At 51.8% G+C, this 15,795-nt stretch overlaps 2 protein-coding genes and 1 long non-coding RNA gene across 10 annotated transcripts in view; 2 read left to right on the top strand and 1 right to left on the bottom strand.

The window, feature by feature from the left end:
• The first annotated feature begins 193 nt into the window (after window positions 1–193).
• On the top strand, window positions 194–2,948 carry LOC133146864 (cytochrome c oxidase subunit 7A2, mitochondrial). The gene is made up of 4 exons (XM_061270943.1): window positions 194–339; window positions 1,142–1,231; window positions 2,400–2,484; window positions 2,790–2,948. The coding sequence occupies exons 1-4, from the start codon at window positions 223–225 to the stop codon at window positions 2,840–2,842; spliced, it is 345 nt and encodes a 114-aa protein (XP_061126927.1). The 5' UTR covers window positions 194–222; the 3' UTR covers window positions 2,843–2,948.
• LOC133146869 (uncharacterized) lies at window positions 2,766–6,578 on the bottom strand. Its single transcript, XR_009711442.1, has 3 exons — window positions 6,441–6,578; window positions 6,004–6,102; window positions 2,766–4,595 (listed from the first exon to the last, which is right to left on the bottom strand). It is a non-coding gene; the product is annotated as an uncharacterized LOC133146869 (long non-coding RNA).
• LOC133146832 (collagen alpha-1(XII) chain-like) overlaps window positions 3,470–15,795 on the top strand; it is a 32,963-nt gene continuing 20,637 nt past the window's right edge. For 4 of the 8 annotated variants that reach the window (XM_061270890.1, XM_061270889.1, XM_061270887.1 and 1 more), the window contains exons 1-17: window positions 3,470–3,660; window positions 3,784–3,852; window positions 4,415–4,524; window positions 6,492–6,608; window positions 7,092–7,235; window positions 7,319–7,369; window positions 7,442–7,705; window positions 8,135–8,302; window positions 8,666–8,839; window positions 8,915–9,205; window positions 9,335–9,937; window positions 10,976–11,254; window positions 11,328–11,603; window positions 13,786–14,055; window positions 14,123–14,389; window positions 14,516–14,708; window positions 15,190–15,314. In XM_061270890.1, the coding sequence (XP_061126874.1) occupies window positions 4,452–4,524; window positions 6,492–6,608; window positions 7,092–7,235; window positions 7,319–7,369; window positions 7,442–7,705; window positions 8,135–8,302; window positions 8,666–8,839; window positions 8,915–9,205; window positions 9,335–9,937; window positions 10,976–11,254; window positions 11,328–11,603; window positions 13,786–14,055; window positions 14,123–14,389; window positions 14,516–14,708; window positions 15,190–15,314 (3,295 nt within the window). In that variant the 5' untranslated portion in view covers window positions 3,470–3,660; window positions 3,784–3,852; window positions 4,415–4,451. Of the gene's footprint in view, window positions 3,661–3,783; window positions 3,853–4,414; window positions 4,525–6,491; window positions 6,609–7,091; window positions 7,236–7,318; window positions 7,370–7,441; window positions 7,706–8,134; window positions 8,303–8,665; window positions 8,840–8,914; window positions 9,206–9,334; window positions 9,938–10,230; window positions 10,750–10,975; window positions 11,255–11,327; window positions 11,604–13,785; window positions 14,056–14,122; window positions 14,390–14,515; window positions 14,709–15,189; window positions 15,315–15,795 lie in introns of those variants that run through there. The other 4 variants (XM_061270888.1, XM_061270893.1, XM_061270894.1 and 1 more) reach the window with 4 other exon arrangements.

The raw sequence follows: 15,795 nt of genomic DNA, 5'->3' as shown, positions 1-15,795 counted from the left end.
ACCGAGAACGTGAGACGTGTTATCAGTTTTACTCTTTTTAACTTGGAAAACTTTTAAAAGTGTGTTTGTGTGAGAATAATAAGACTTATAAATGTAAATCAATGTGGCTATCCATTAACTAACTGAAGCGCCTATTGTTTTATTTTCCACTGCGAGGACAGGCCAAGGTGACTTATGCGCTTCCAACAAAGCCGCTAGAGGGCAGCAGAGAGAATATGTTGAATGCGCTCTGCTAAAAGTACCCGAAGAAGAAAAGCAGACGAAGAAGCGCGACAAGCGGAAATATCAGGCGTCCTTGTGCGAGAAAGAAGAGCACTCAAGATGAACCGAAGCATTTTTGTGAGTCTTTTTTGGGACTTAGCAGCTCGTTTTGCTTTGCGAACGTTTGCCGGTGTTTCTGCGGGTTTTGGAATTCGCCAGGACGCGTTTGTTGACCTCGCTGGGCCACTTAGCGTCGGCCAGGGGTCAAAGGCTGCTAATGGCTTCGCGCTAGCTCGCTTGAATGTTTTTTCGATCACATCGGGTTTTATTGTCAATTTAATCGTCATTTCCCAAGTGCACGTTCAGCTTTAGCATGTGCTTTGTTTCTCGTCATGTCAAGTTTATTTTTAGCATTTACTTGCATCAACTTCCACGGGAATAATGTGTTTAATAAATAAATTTGACCTTTAATCAAAATATGTACTCAAACATTTGCTACTTTTGTAATGGTCACGATTTAGATGTAGGAAATGAGCTCACAAACTGCGACGTAACTGGAAGAATGCGAAAAAAAAACCTTTTGAGTTTATAACGGATAAAAATGCACCAAATTCTGGTCACCGAGTTTAGGTTTGACCGGATTTAATTTTTTAAAAATTGTATCTATCAAAATAGTTTGCTTTAAGTACAATGTATTCAAAACGTGCTTTAATAAATATTTCAAACACTTGTACTGTATTACGAATGGCTGCGCGCCGTAAATTCCACTAGGTGGCAGCACTGCCAAAAGTATGGCGTTCCATAGAAAGGCATCAAAAGCAAGATAAGCAAGCAGATCCAGGAGATTGATCTCTATTTTCCCGAGCATGCGCTCCAGTCTTTTCTACTGTCAACTGTAAACATATCCAGAACTGACATAGCCTCGATCTGTCATTCCCAGGCACTGCAGCAGGTGGCGCGGCGGAACTTTTGCGGCTCCGCTCGGAGGTCGGTGGAGAACAAGGTCCCCAAGAACCAGAAGCTCTTCCAGGTAGCTGGCACGCCTCACATCCGCCGTCCAACCGAGGCCTCGCGTTTGTCCGCTGCTTCTAATTTTCTTGCTGATGATGTACTGTTGGTAATTGTAACAAGATGTACACAAGTAGCAGCTCGCAGACAGCGTCATGCTTTATATGAGTCCGTGAAATGAATGTGGAACATACTTGAGGTTAGCATGTTGGCATGGCCTTCCGCAACCGTTCCACTTACTCACGTGGCCTCTTTGGAAAATTAATGACCCAGCCGTGGATTATTTTTTTTTTGCTTCTTCTGACTCCCGCGATTGCTCGCTTTTCCATAGAAGATGCAAGGCCTGCTTGCGTCAAGCTGTTTGTCACTCCGAGGTGAAGTTTGCTGGACTCGCATAATTCAGCGTTTTATATTGACGTGTAAGCATACGATAATAAAATTCTGCTAGCTTAATGCTAGGACACGATGGGAAATGCCATTGAGAGGCTAAGGGAAATGAGCAGTACTGTTATTAAAAAAAAAGGATGTGAATTAAGTACGACCTTCCTTGCATATTTGTGTTTTGCTCAATGTGGAGTCGTTTTGCTGTGTTGTTCATGAAAGAAAACAAAAAAGATCCCAGCTGTTTGCAGTTTGGAAACAGATTTAACTGGTGAGGACGCTTTTGAAACGCGAGCGTCTTTGACATACTGCCGGAATGACCCGGTGGCTTCTCAGAACCTCGCTGTCTCGTCGTTGCAAAACAGAAGCTGAGCGAGCGCAGACGACGGCGAGGACGCGACGCTCGCCAAAACCCCCCGCCGTCAATCAACGCAGCCATGACAAGCTGGAAAAAAACAAAACAGAAGCAAACATTCGACGCTTGTCTTTTTTTTACTGCGCGACATTCTCAGACGACCGCTTTGCCGCTTCACCTTCCGTCGCTGCCATCAATTCCTAATCGTTCATTATTTATCTCCCGCTCCAGACGAGACGCGTGTTGTCATCGTCGGGAAGCAGACCAGCACGAAATGCAATACATGTGTTTGCTTTGCTAGCTCGCTTCGGCGGCCACAAAAATCTTTTGGAGGCTTCAGTCAAAGGCGCCGACGCAAACGTTGTTTGCGGCTCACCTTGACAACGTGTTCCCAACGCTCCAACTTGTTGCTAGCTTTCATCATTCGTTTGTTTTGTGTGTGTGTGTGTGTCAGGAGGACAACGGCGTCCCGATCCATCTGAAAGGCGGCGTGGCCGACGCGGTGCTCTACCGAGCCACGATGACGCTCACCGTGTTGGGTGAGGCAAAGCACAAAATGACACTTCCCGCAAGTTGACCTTTCACACCTTTTATATATAAGGACACGGGCCGGTTTTCATTCTCCGCCGATGACGTGACGTTAAAAGTTTAGCCGTAATTTATTGTAGCGCTGGAACACCACGCGTGGTTGAGCCTGTGATTGATTGAGCGTGATCTTGGGGACGTACGCAAAAGACGAAAAAACGAGACAGCGTTGGCCTTCTTAAATTGCACCGGGTGGGGGTGGGCTTGGGGGATTCTGAATGGAATTTTTCCAAACTTCTTGTTGTGTTGCGCTGCACAGGTGTGGGTTACGTGATGTACGAGCTCCTGAAAGCTGCCAAAGCCTGGAAGTAGGCTGGACTCCACCTTCACGTCCTGTTGATAGTCATGTTGTTCCTGTCATGTTCATGGGATCAATATTTATTTCTGTGCGAGATCAATTAAACGTCTCATGAGCCAACTGCTGCCGCTTGCTGTTTTTTGATTCGATTTTCTTTTTTTCCTTGAGCATTATGCAAGAGATGCATTTTTTTTTCCCCCCTGGTAAATGTTTGCGGATGCTTCACAAACAAACAACGTCAAGTGGGTCCCCGGAAGGAACGTGGAGGACTCATTCCATATTTCCTGCTGGTGGAGACATCCCGGAACCGTCGTCAAGTACTCAAGGCGAAGTTGGCAGCCCCTCGCGGCGCTTCTGGCGGTGGCCACGAGAGGGCGCCATCGCGTAGACTGTAGCAATTATTCGTCCTGACTCGAACCTTTGTCGAGCACGTGAAGGTTTGCTCTTGACAAGGTGACCACTTATAAGTCTTGATGAATGAATTTTGATTTATAGAGGAAGTCATTGGCTTGATGTGCTGAATCGGCACAAAACAATGAGCGCATGTGAGACGTCTCAAAGTTTCCTAGAGTGACTTTGGTGTTTGTGGTCCGCTGGGTGGGCAAACCGGCCCCCTTAACCCCCCTCCCCCTTTTAAATAGGGCGCGGAGGGGAGGCTCGGCCCACTTGGAGGAAAATTCGACGACGCCCGCCGAGTTGCGACCAGAAGCTCGGAACACCTCCGAGAAGCGCACGAGCTCCCCTTCCTTCTTCTCCTCCCCCCTCCTTCATCATCATTATCATCATCTTCCTCCTCTTCTCGGTGGGTGAACAGTTGGAGACCGAACTTCAGGTTGGTACACATCTTCACCACCATTAAGGACGTTTTCCCATATGTCTGCGTGTGATGACGTCTGCTAATTCCACGTCCGCCGACTTTTCTTTTTTCTTCTTTTCTTCTTCGTCTCTCGCTCAGGGCAAAGTTGTGTCAGCTCTTGTGGAAAAGTTGCCCTCTTCAAATATTTCAGTTGACGTCCGCGCGCAGGTACACAGAATTTCTCTTCTGCCCTCCTTTCCTCCCTTCCTTCCTTCCTTGCTCTTTTTACTTCTTCTCCTCCCGTTTTCTTCTTGCTTCCCCAGTTTATTCTTCATCAGGCACAATGCTCTTTTTTGGGGGGATTTGGGAAGATGAGAAAAGAATGCCTAAAGATATTTTCAGATGATCAAATGAGATGCTGGATTTTGGACGGTCCTGTCGTACTCCTGTTTTCCATACCTCCCTTCTCTCGTTTCCTACACCTTCTCTTTCTCCTTCCTGCAATTACCTCCTTAGTCCCGTTCTTTCCTCCTTCCTCCTCATTTTCTCCTTCTTTCTTTTTTCTCAAAGCGCCTCCTGGTTTTTTCGCCCGTTTTCTTCTCGTTCCTCGTTGCCGCCTCCTCATCTTTCCTTTCCTATACCTCCTTGTGCGCCTCTTTCCCCTTCTCCCCCTTTGCGCTCTTGCGGCAGCATCTCCTGCGTTCTCACATGTCGCCCCGGTCTTCCTCCTCCTCCTCACATGTCGCGGTGGTCGTCGTCATCTCGGCGGTGGCGGCGGTGCTGTTGGCAGCCGTCGTCCGAGCTGTGGTGAGCCACAGGAAGCCATAATGAAGAGTGGGCTGCCTCTGGTGGCCGCGGCGCTGCTGGCGCTGGTGCTCGCCTCTTCGGCCCAGGACCAAGGTAAGACCTCCCCCTCCTCCTCCTCCCCACCCTTGACCTTTCACCTCTGTGTCTCTTGGCGTTGTTGTGAACTAAAGAAAGCGATCATTCAAGTGAGTTGGTGTGAGAATGTGTGATTGAAATATGTTTGTTTTTTACTGATGTTTTCTCATCTTAAATTTGCTGATCTTTAAAAAAAAAAAAAACATGCTGTCCATATTCCAAATGAATTGTCTGCTAAAAATGTCGAAGTGATGCTCTGTTTGTATTTGATGCCGCTCATCGTCCATGAATCTGATGCTTAATATTTTTTATCGTACAAGAAAAGTTGCAACCGACAGATCGAAAAACTGTCTGCCCTCTTCCAGTGTGCAATACTCCACGTGGCCACTAAGAGGCGCACGGGCGCAGAGTCCCTGTGCAAAAAGAAAACGAAGAAAAAAAAAAAAAAAGTGTCCGTCAGGCAAGCAGCCAATTTTCCTGCCGGGTGATTTCTCCTCATGGAACGCGAAGACTAAATATGACTTCGACTCATCTTTTTCCACCAACAGGGGGGGAAGAAAAATCAGTCTGCTTATTTTCTCCCAAAGTGTCCTTCGGGAGAGAATGAGCAGGAAAAAGAAAAAGCGCCTGTTCTGTCTGACCTCCCGCGGCCTCGGCTAATAAACTCCATCCGTGCGCGATACGCTCGATAATACTGCTGCGCCTCATCAACTTGGTTTCCACCAAATGCACCCGAATATTATTTCTCCCCCCAAAGTGTGAGCAGAATGAAGAAACATGAAGTAGCGTAGTAGGCCTAAGTGTTCATCCTCGCGATGGTGCGACGGAATAGCTCGAAAGAGACAATAAACGGCCTGCGGACAAGCGGCGTGCGTCTTCTGGACAATTTTGCTTTTTTTATCCCGGCAAGCAGAAGCAACGTCTCGATGGTCAGGTTGGTGCTTCCTCCGCATCGTCGTGTCACCTTCCCGGTCAAGTCCGCACCTCCGTCCGGACTTCACGACAATATTTTGCTGGGATATTCTTCACCTGCTGCGGTTGGCGCTGGACAAATGGAATTTGTTCTAGAACCGTTTTTTTTTTTTTAGACTGTTACTTACAAAAAAAGCTAAGACTTTGCCTTTTTATTGTGTATTCGTCTACTAGCATGTTGCTAATGCTAAGTGTGGAATGTTGCATTTGTGAAGTTTCATCAGCCGCTAGATCGTTTATTTGCCAGCTCGCATTCTAGAGTCATAATTGTCGTCGTTTTAGGAGAGATTTAAAAAGTGTTGTAAAAAAAACAACAACAAAGTAGCTAGCTAGTCGCGCGCGTGTGTACGTTCCACGCCAACCTGAAGAATATCCCCTTAAAATATTCCACAAAGAACACGGGGTCTTTGTGTACATGAGCCTTTTTGTCTCCCAAGTTGTAGCCTGCAACTTGTCATGTACACGTGTCACATACATTTGTGTTGTGTGTTTGCTCACAAAAAGACACTTTTACCCCCAACTCACCAAGAACAGTTCTGCTCCTTGTCGTAGCGGTCGTGGCAGAAGGCGTCCGGACGTGCCAGTTGGTCAATTCAACTCCAAAGTGTTGGATTGATGTCCGTTCTGAAAACATGAAAACATCTCGTAACCATTTTCATGTGTGACGGCAAAGAAAAGCCCCAACGTCTCATCACACAGCAGGCTAGCTAGCAGCTAGCTGCATGCAGGAAATAGTGTTGGAGAGCCAGACTTGCTTTTTATTTAATGAGACAGTCAAAACCGGGACTAAGACCAGAACTAAATTGAGAGAGGTGGCGCGGACCGCTTGATTGCAACCAGCGGTCCGCTCATGGCCCACGTGCCATATGTTGGACACCCCTGCTCATATCGATGTTGGCCTTTCTTTGCTCTAGCCGCCTGTCACCTCCCGGAATGCCGACTAACAACACAAAAGTACACACCGCGCGCGTGTGCCGTCCTCAACACGTTTTCGTTTGGCTCTTTTTGTGCAGTGGAGCCGCCGTCCGATTTGACCTTTCACATCGCCGACGAGCGGACGGTGCAGATGTCGTGGAAAAGGCCGCGCTCGCACCTTGACGGCTACAGGATACACGTGACTTCTGACACAGGTGGGCCGTCCCGTCCCGTCCCGTCCTGTCCTGTCCCGTCCCGCCTTCACCGCTAACGAGCGGGACGCACCCTGCAATTAGGCCGCCACGCACACACAAGCAAAGCATTATTCCGCACGCCTCCAGGGAAAAGCAATTCCACTGCCCAACCCTTTTTTTTTTTTTTTTTATTATACCACATCGCCTTTTGGCCTCAAGCGACACATCAAAGTCACCTTAAATCATTTTCATTTGACGGCCTTCAAACATATCACAGCTTGAATCATCATTGGGATCACAGCAAAGGCAGAATTACCTTTGTTTCATTTTAATTTAACATTAAACTGCCAATAGAAACATTGGAGCCCAAAAAAGAAATCATTACAAGCTCATTTTGTCATTAAGAACAGAATGTCAAGGATCTAAATTCGCCGCCTTCAAAAGTTTCGAGGTTAAATCTTCATGTTATTGTCAATAAACCCATTTGTGACTTTTTTTCTTTAGGAGAACTCGTACGAGAATTTGCGCTGGCGCCCTCAGCCACGTCCACGACCATCTCGGAGCTCAGTCAAGACGTGGAGTACGAAGTCAGTATCTACGCCTACGCCGGAGCGCAAGAGAGTCTTCCCGCCTCGGGACAGATCACCAGTGAGTTGGGCCAAACATCTCGTCCTGCTCTTTCCACCGCATCGTCACGTCAACTTGTTTCGTCTGTCAATCCAACCTCGCAGTCGAGTCCGCGGGAGGAGGACCTTCGAGGAAACCCGACGCAGATACCGCAAGTAAGTTGCTGAAGGTTGGTCGCCGCAAAGGTTCCTCAGGCGGTTCCTCAAGCGTGCGTGTTTTCTCTGCAGAATGTCCTGTGAGCGCGGTGGCGGACGTGGCCGTCCTGCTGGCCGGGTCCTGGGCCTCAGACCCGGCCGCCTTCAAAAACGCACGCGGGCTGGCGGCAGCCGTGGCCGGCGCCTTCCAGATCGGCCCGGACAAGACCCGAGTGGCCGTGCTCCAGTACGGCGGCGCCGGGCCCGCCGGTTTCTCGCTGGACCGACACATGAGCCGACCTGCCCTCTTGCGAGCCATCGGGGCGCTGGACATCCGCGACGGCCACGCCAGGACAGGTGCGGATTACAAACAAAAACTTACGGTAACGCCATGGGGGCGGAGCAACGTTATTGGATCTTGGTGGTGTGCCTAATGTAGTGTCCAGTCAGTGCATGGACTTCCTTTTCCATTTATGAACTGTCTTGAAAGGAGAAGAAGTAGGTCAGCAATATGTTCCGCATCTGGTTTTGCACTTGGGCACACACGCACACACACACACACACACACACACACTTATTGGCACAGCCTTGGTTTTGACTAATGAGTAAATCGAAAGCAGCGAGTCAACGGCAGAAAAGAAATATGTCGCAAGTTCCTTCGCCACCTCAAATTGAATCGTTCTGCCAAGCGTTGGCAGCGACTCATCAACAAAGTGTTTCACACCAAAAAGCAGAGAAAATGAAAAATTGGATGTGATTTCTTCATTCGATCTTTGCTGTCTCCAGGCGCCGCGCTGGACTACCTGCTGAGCAACACCTTGAGCGAAGGGGCGGGCTCCCGCACGGCCTTCCCCAAAGTGGCGCTGATCCTCACCGACGACGGCAACTGGGACGACTCGGCCCAACGTTCGGCCAGCCGTCTGAAGAACGAGGGCGTGGAGGTCTTTGTCGTGGGTACGCCACCTTCTCTCCTCCACTTCTTCCCTCTCCTCGGCGATGGCGCAATCGCGCTCGGATTCCTCGGGCATTACCGCGCCGTAGCTGGAATGCGAGCGGCGTCACACTTTCCGCGCGTCGAGCGGACGCCGATACACAAAGGGCTGTGTCGCCGGGGCGACCGACGGGAGATCAACACTCATCTTCAGCTGGAAGAGATAAAACCACAGGGCTGCTCTCACCTCTCAACACACACACGTGAAAACAATCAGAAACGCTTTCGCACCTCGTTTAGCTTAATTGCGGGAGCTCGCTTTCACGTTCGCACCTTTTCCAATGTTTGACGTGTTCCAACATTTGTGTTGAAATTGTAATCGTCAGGCTTCCGGCGGTCCGACGAGGCGCAAACGAGGGCGCTGGCGTCCGCTCCCTACTGGAGTCACGTCTTCAACGCGGCCGCCTCGGTGGACATCCGCGATATTCGCCAGGACCTCGTCAGTCAGGTGTGCGCCGGCGTGGAGGAGCAGCTCAGTTCCCTCGTCAGCGGGGAAGAAGGTGAGTGTGGAAATCGGAAGTCCGTCCTCGTTTGCAAAGCGCCCGTGACGATGGCGTCCGTGCTTCCCCCGCCAGCGGTGGAGCCCGCCTCCAATCTTCAGGCGGAGGAGGTGTCGTCCAAGACCATCAAGCTGCGCTGGAGCGCCTCTCGCGATGACGTTTCGGGCTACAAGTTGCAGATGATCCCCGTGACGGCGGGAGCCAAGCGCCACGAGCTGTACGTGGGCCGTACGCAAACCTCGGTGGCGGCCCGGGACCTCAGCCCGGACACGGAGTACCAGATCAACTTGTTTGCGCTCAAAGGCCTGACGCCGAGCCAGCCCGCCATCCTGACGCAGAGGACGCAGCCCGTCAAAGTGTCTGTGGGTGAGTCCCCGTCTTGACTTATAAGCGTAGTCACGGGACACATTCTACTCCTAAGTCAAGGCAGCGCCGCTCACGAGAGCTGCCTTTGCGTATTTTTCACGTGAGTCCGTTTTTTCCGGCGCCGGTCAGAGTGTTCCTTGGGCGTGGACGTGCAAGCCGACGTGGTTCTCCTGGTGGACGGGTCCTACAGTATCGGCCTGGCCAACTTCGCCAAAGTGCGAGCCTTCCTGGAGGTTCTGGTCAACACCTTTGATATCGGGCCCAACAAGGTCCAGATCAGCTTGGTCCAGTACAGCCGCGACCCGCACACCGAGTTTCTGCTCAACACTCACTCGGACCTGAGCGGCGTTCTGAAGGCGGTGCGCTCCTTCCCGTACCGCGGCGGCTCCACCAACACGGGCAAAGCCATGACCTACGTGAGGGAGAAGATCTTCCAGCTGGCCAGGGGCGCCCGGCACAACGTCCCCCGCGTCACCATCCTCATCACGGACGGCAAGTCCTCGGACGCCTTCCAGCAGCCCGCCACCAACCTGAGGGACGCCGACGTGGAGATCTTCGCCGTGGGCGTGAAGGACGCCGTGCGCTCGGAGCTGGAGGCCATCGCCAACGACCCGGCCGAGACGCACGTGTACACCGTGGAGGACTTTGACGACTTCCAGAGGATCTCCAAGGAGCTGACCCAGTCCATCTGCCTGAGGATCGAGCAGGAGCTTCGCAACATCCAGCAAAAACGTGAGCCGTCTTACCTTCTTCCTTGTGGCACAACGCGGTACTGCGCCTTGAGTTTAAAATGGCCGACGGAGCGGTGGAATGCCGTAGCGTGTCTGCTGACTGCGCACATCACATCCATCTGGACGCTCGGTTGACTCGTTCCATGTTTTCACTGCGCTGAGTGATTTTCTGCATGTTTTTGTTTTACGAGCGTCAGCCCGTTCGCACTCCCCGAAAACTAAACCCGAATGTATCACCGCACGCACACACGTCGCTCTTAACGTTTCGCCCACATGTCGACCCGTCGGCGCGCGGAAAGGTCACGTGAGGGTCAAGCGTCGAGCCGTCTAGGGTGCGCGTCGGGGCAATAAACAACGGAGCGAGACGAGCATTCCTTCGGGGCGGCCATCTGCTCGTCAAGTTCCGACAAGCAGCGTCTGAAAGGGAAAGACAAAGTGCAGCGCTTTTCTTTTCTGCTCTGCCAGGAGCCACGGTGACTCACATTCCTCCAGTGATGTCATTTTTGGAGATTCTGTCAAGTGGGACTTGACGGCATTTTTACGGGACGGGCCCCCCGATGTAAATCTGCCATGTGCCACATGTGTCTGTCAACATGTATCGCGTGTAGATCCACCACATCTGTCTTCGGGACATGCCGCCTTTTTTTTTTTTTCTTTTCATCTGTTGTTCTCTTCAGTCGTGTTTACGCGCATAGCAACGGACTTCTGTGCGATGATGTCCACGAGGGAAGCCGGAAAAAAACAGAACCTTGAGATGCTCCATGGCCGCGTTTGCGAGCCTGCTGCAGGCAGCTACAAGACTTTTGGCTTCTTGTGAGGCTGACACTTGAGCTCCTTCTAAAAGTTGCAAGTTAGCGCAGGCTAATGCTAATCTACTACTAGATAATGGATGCCGCGCCCTCCCGAAAATGTTCAGACTTGCGAAAAAGATCGTCTTACGATATTAAACTTCAAATTAAATGCAACGGCAGATCATTTGTTTTGGAGAAGAAAAAAAATGGAGTAGAAGCAGGAAGGTCATCTGCATTCTGCTCTTCAGGTCTGGTCCAGCCTAGAGACCTGTCCTTCTCCGAAGTGACTTCCAGAAGCTTCCGGACCTCGTGGCGGATGGACGCCAACGACGCCGAGTCCTTCCTGCTCCAGTTTCGACCCGCCGACATCCCCGACAGCCATTTGGTGTCCATGTCCGTCCCCGGGGACACCCTGACTGCCGTCCTGCCTTACCTCACCCCGGTCACCCGCTACCAAGTCAACGTTTCGGCCCAGTACGACCGAGGCGACAGTTTGCCCCTCGTCGGCTACGAGACTACCTTAGAGGGTTCGTGGATTTGCTGCGTTGCTTCTGAAGCGTTCCTTTCAATTCATGAAAACCTTCATCTTCACCCTGGCAGAACAAAGCGCGGTTCGTAACGCCAGAGTGTCCCAGGAGACCACGGACAGCTTCCGCGTGTCCTGGCAGCCGGCGCGAGGAGCCGTGCAGCGCTACCGCGTGACCTTCCGACCCCTGGGCGAGGAAGGTCCCGAACAGGAAGCCTTCACGCTCGGCGACGAGCCCACCCTGCTGCTGAGGGGGCTTCGACCCGGGACCGCCTACCAGCTCGGCGTCAACGCCGAGTACGCGTCCGGACTCGGACCGGCGCTGCAGACGCGAGGAACCACCAAAGAAGGTGAGATGACGCAATTGGAGAAGTTGGCGCTTTTTCCCGCGGCGCACCTGAGCAGCTCTCAGCTAACGCAGACCAGCCCGGACGCCTCCGCTGCTGTTAGCGCCGTTGCTAACGTTACTTGCGTCTGTTGTGTGTACACAATAAGCTGACACGCACGCACAGCTCTTAGAGCTCACTTGCTCAATTTAGCATTTTTGCTGCTGATTCAGGCTCTCTATTGTGGAGTTATGTCACCGGTTCTGGTTTTGGCTTGACCTCTGGCTCTGTAATTCATTCGAACGCAATCGCCGGTAGCTCCTTGCACGCTTTGACTGACGTTGACGGATGGCGGCTTTTTTTTTCCCCCCTCGGCGTCTGGGCCACCCGCACGAAAATCATCCAGGGCTGCTCCGGGTTCTTGAACCGACTGATGGAACAAGTATCCCGGCCAAGTTTACACAACGCGGGAGGCCAGCAGACTTTCCACTGCGGGCGCTTTTCGCTCACTTTGCTGCCACCGTAATGCGCCACACGAAAGCTTTGCTAAATGAGGAGTCTTATGTCAGGATCCCAAATCAGGATTCTGATGTCCTACTGTTTGGACTCAACCCCAAGCGAGTGAAAACCTGATTCGGATGTCACCTGACCAAAATTTATCGCTGCCTTGACATAGGAGATGAATTTGTTCCATGGGAACGCTCGTAAGGGAAAATCATTTTTCCCCCCGTTGAAAGAAAGAGAAAAGCCGTTTTGCAGCCACCGCAAAAATGTTGCAATGTGTAATCTTAGACTTTCCCAACATATAGTAATTCAATGCACATTGTGCTAATCATTCTTGCGTGCAAGCCTTGGCCACTAGGGGGCGGTATAATGGACGATTTAGTCCGAAAATGAACCTCCACGTCACGGCGCTCTGTTAACATTTAAAGATGATCTCGCAACTCGATTTCTCCGAATGAGGTCGAGCGTGCTTCACCGTGCTCACCGCTTGACTTTGTGAGGAATAGCTAGCGAGCAGTTAGCGGCCACTTTACACCCTTTTCGCATCCAACACTTGAGCAACATGACCCTTGGTGTAGATTGGTGATTTATTTTTTTGCCCAACTTGCATTCCCGCCTTAAAAGAAAACAAAAAAAAAAACTCCCGTTGCGAGGAAAACATCTGATCCGATTTAGCGTCTGAATGTTCCCCAGCTACTGGCTAACTGCGCTTAGCGGCTAATGGACTGTTTGGATTTTTGCTGCTTTGACTCAGTCGGAGCCAAAAACCACACGCATTAAGCAAAACAGCCACAGTCGGCTTTTTTTTTTTTTTTTCTTAATCGTCTTTGTTGTCAGCGTTTCGTGTGGGACCAAACAAAAGAAGTGCAAATAAGGTCAACGAAATTTACCCGACTGTAGCGAACAAAGAAAGAAATGAAAAGATTGACTCGAGCGAAACGCGACATAGTCGACTTCCATTTCACAGTTTGGCGCCGCGGACAAGCTTTTTCGTGCTTGCGGCATGTACGTTAAATGTTTCAAAGTGGGCTTGAGGCCGCAAATGGAAATTCACTTCCCATTTTGAAACCGATTCCAAATGTTTTTTTTAACACCGACAAAAAAGGAGAGCAGAGCCTTTGGTCTTAATAGCATTTAAAGATGTCTCGAATTAGACGCTGGAAAAAGGCCGGCGGCGGCCCGGCCCGGCGGCGCACATGGTTCCACGTGCGCCAATTGAAGCTGATGAAAAATGGCAGGAGCGGTGGCGAAGGCCCAGCGGCGGCGTCTGCTTGTCAAAATAAAAGCCCCGCCACCTGATTGAAGACGTGAACGTCAGCATCTTTTGGTTCTTTCTGGATTTACGATTGACGGGAAGAAAGCTCATCTCTCTCCTGGGCCAGCCAGACATCTTTCATGTGTTATTTGCACGCTTGTCCCGTTTTCTGGCCTCCTCACTGTCACGCCGTTTGAACGGCGCCCAACGTGCGCTTCCATCGCCACTTTGGGACGACAAATCGTTTTACGAGCGACGATAATAAGCCATCTTTCCGTCGCTGCCGTGAGAACGCCGTCGTAAATTTCAACTTGCTGTGAGGTCAACTCGGGTTTCTCAACAGAAAGTGGAGGAAACAAGATTTTTGTGGGAAGCAGAATTTTTTTTTTTTCAACTCATAAAAAAAAAATCAAATTATCATTAACTCCCTGGACTTCCCGTTTACAGAGGCGGCCCCTCCTCAAAACATGCTGACCCGAGACGTCAGCGAGAGCAGTTTCCGGGCGCGCTGGACGGCCGCTCCCGGCAACGTCCGCACGTACCGCGTCAAGTGGCAGTCGGCGTACTCGAGCGAGTCCGGGGAGAAAACGGTCCCGGGAGAGCAAACGGAAACGCTGTTGGACGGCCTGAGCCCCGAGACGCTCTACCAGGTGTCGGTGGTCGCCGTTTACGACCACAAGGACAGCGAGCCGCTCGTCGGATACGAAACCACCGACGGTAGAGAAAACAAATCTAACTTTGGATACACTTTTTCGTTTTTTCAATTCCTCTTTTCGACCCACAGCGTCGGCGGAGGCGCGGCGACTGCGCGCGAGCGACGAGACCGAGCGTAGCATGAAAGTGACGTGGGCGCCGGCGCCCGGCAAAGTTCAGCACTACCGGCTGAAATACATTCCCGCCGCCGGCGGGCGAGAGGTGGTCCTCAAGGTCCCGGCGGGGGTCACCTCCACCGTTCTGAAGAGGCTGCAACCGCTCACCGCCTACCAAATCACCGTCCATCCCGTCTACAAACGCGGGGAAGGAAAAGCAAGGCAAGGCGTAGGAAGCACACGTACGTTGCTCCAGAACCGCCCTCCCAAATCCTCTTTTGGAAACGAGAAAGCTTCATGTCACTCCTCACCGACCACTGAAAGATCTAGATGAGGGGCTGGGTCTTGAATTCCTTCTTGTGTTTCAGTGTCGCCTTACAAAGCTCCGAGGAACCTCCAGACCTCAGAGCCCACCAAGACCAGCTTCAGGGTGTCGTGGGATCCGGCGCCCGGGGAGGTCCGGGGCTACAAGGTCACCTTCCACCCCGCGGGGCAGGATATCGACCTGAACGAGATGCTGGTGGGCCCTTTTGACAACACGGTGGTCCTGGAGGAGCTCAGGTGAGCGCCACGTCGCATTGGGACCAGCGAGTCTCAGGTGGGTCGTTTTGAGAAGGGCCCGCCCGCTAAAGTACCTCATCCAGGGCGCCGGTTGAAAGCTGTGACAAGCGCTGTCGACACCTTGGCAACCGCTCCAAAACTCCATGGCGACCGCTTTCCAAAAACATAGCAGGCGCTCCAGCCAGCCAGCATAACGACCACTTGAAGCACGGTGCCGACCGCGTCAAACAACTCGGAATCCACATTAAACAGTCGAGCCGCTCTCCTCGACATCATCACCATCGAGTCTAGTAAAAGTCGGTGCTCAATTGTCTTAGGGAGGAGCCGTGAAGTTCAAAATGATGTCAGAGTTTAGAGAGAAAGTCCAAAGAGTGGCCAAACGCAAATTACAGAGCAAAGCAATGAGGAGCAAATGTTTGGAGAAAAGTCTTTTTGGCTCAACAATGTGACGGGAATCCCTTTCTGGTGTCTTTGGTGTCAGGGCCGGAACCCAATATTCCGTGGCCGTCTTTGGCATGTTTGACGGAGGGGAGAGTTTGCCTCTGGCGGGCGAGGAGAAGACCACGCTCTCCGACGCTCCCGAGCCGCCTCCGTTGGGTCCCTCAGGTAAAGATGCCCCGCCCACTCCCACTCGCACCATTCAAAACGAGGAGCTGCGGAAAGTAACTCGTTGCTAATCCCAGCGGCACGTACCGGCCTTGACTTCCCTCCCGGATCGGCGCCAGAAGGTTGAACTTGGCGCTGTCGGAGTCGGTTAGCATCACGCAGACGCGCACATGATCGTCATTACGGCTAATTACTGAGAGCTGTTTGGCTTACCTCGCCCGTTTCCCCCCCCCCGTCAGCGGAAACGTCGGCGCAAATGACGTTCGGAAAGCGTTGCTCGGATGCGTGACCCCGCCGCCGCACATGTTACATATTTGGACCGGCGCCGAATGTCGGCTAGTCCCGAGGGTCGGAAAATGCGGATCGTCGTCGGGCCCCGAGGACGCGTTTGACCTCTGCCGCAAAATTGAAAGCAGACGCCGGGCCAGCCCGCTACCGAGTCGACCCGGGAGTTTTCTCATGGGAACGGACGATGATCTCG

This window comes from Syngnathus typhle, linkage group LG22 (assembly GCF_033458585.1).
Source record: "Syngnathus typhle isolate RoL2023-S1 ecotype Sweden linkage group LG22, RoL_Styp_1.0, whole genome shotgun sequence".
Taxonomy (NCBI): domain Eukaryota; kingdom Metazoa; phylum Chordata; class Actinopteri; order Syngnathiformes; family Syngnathidae; genus Syngnathus; species Syngnathus typhle.
This window is presented reverse-complemented; position numbering and strand designations above follow the sequence as displayed.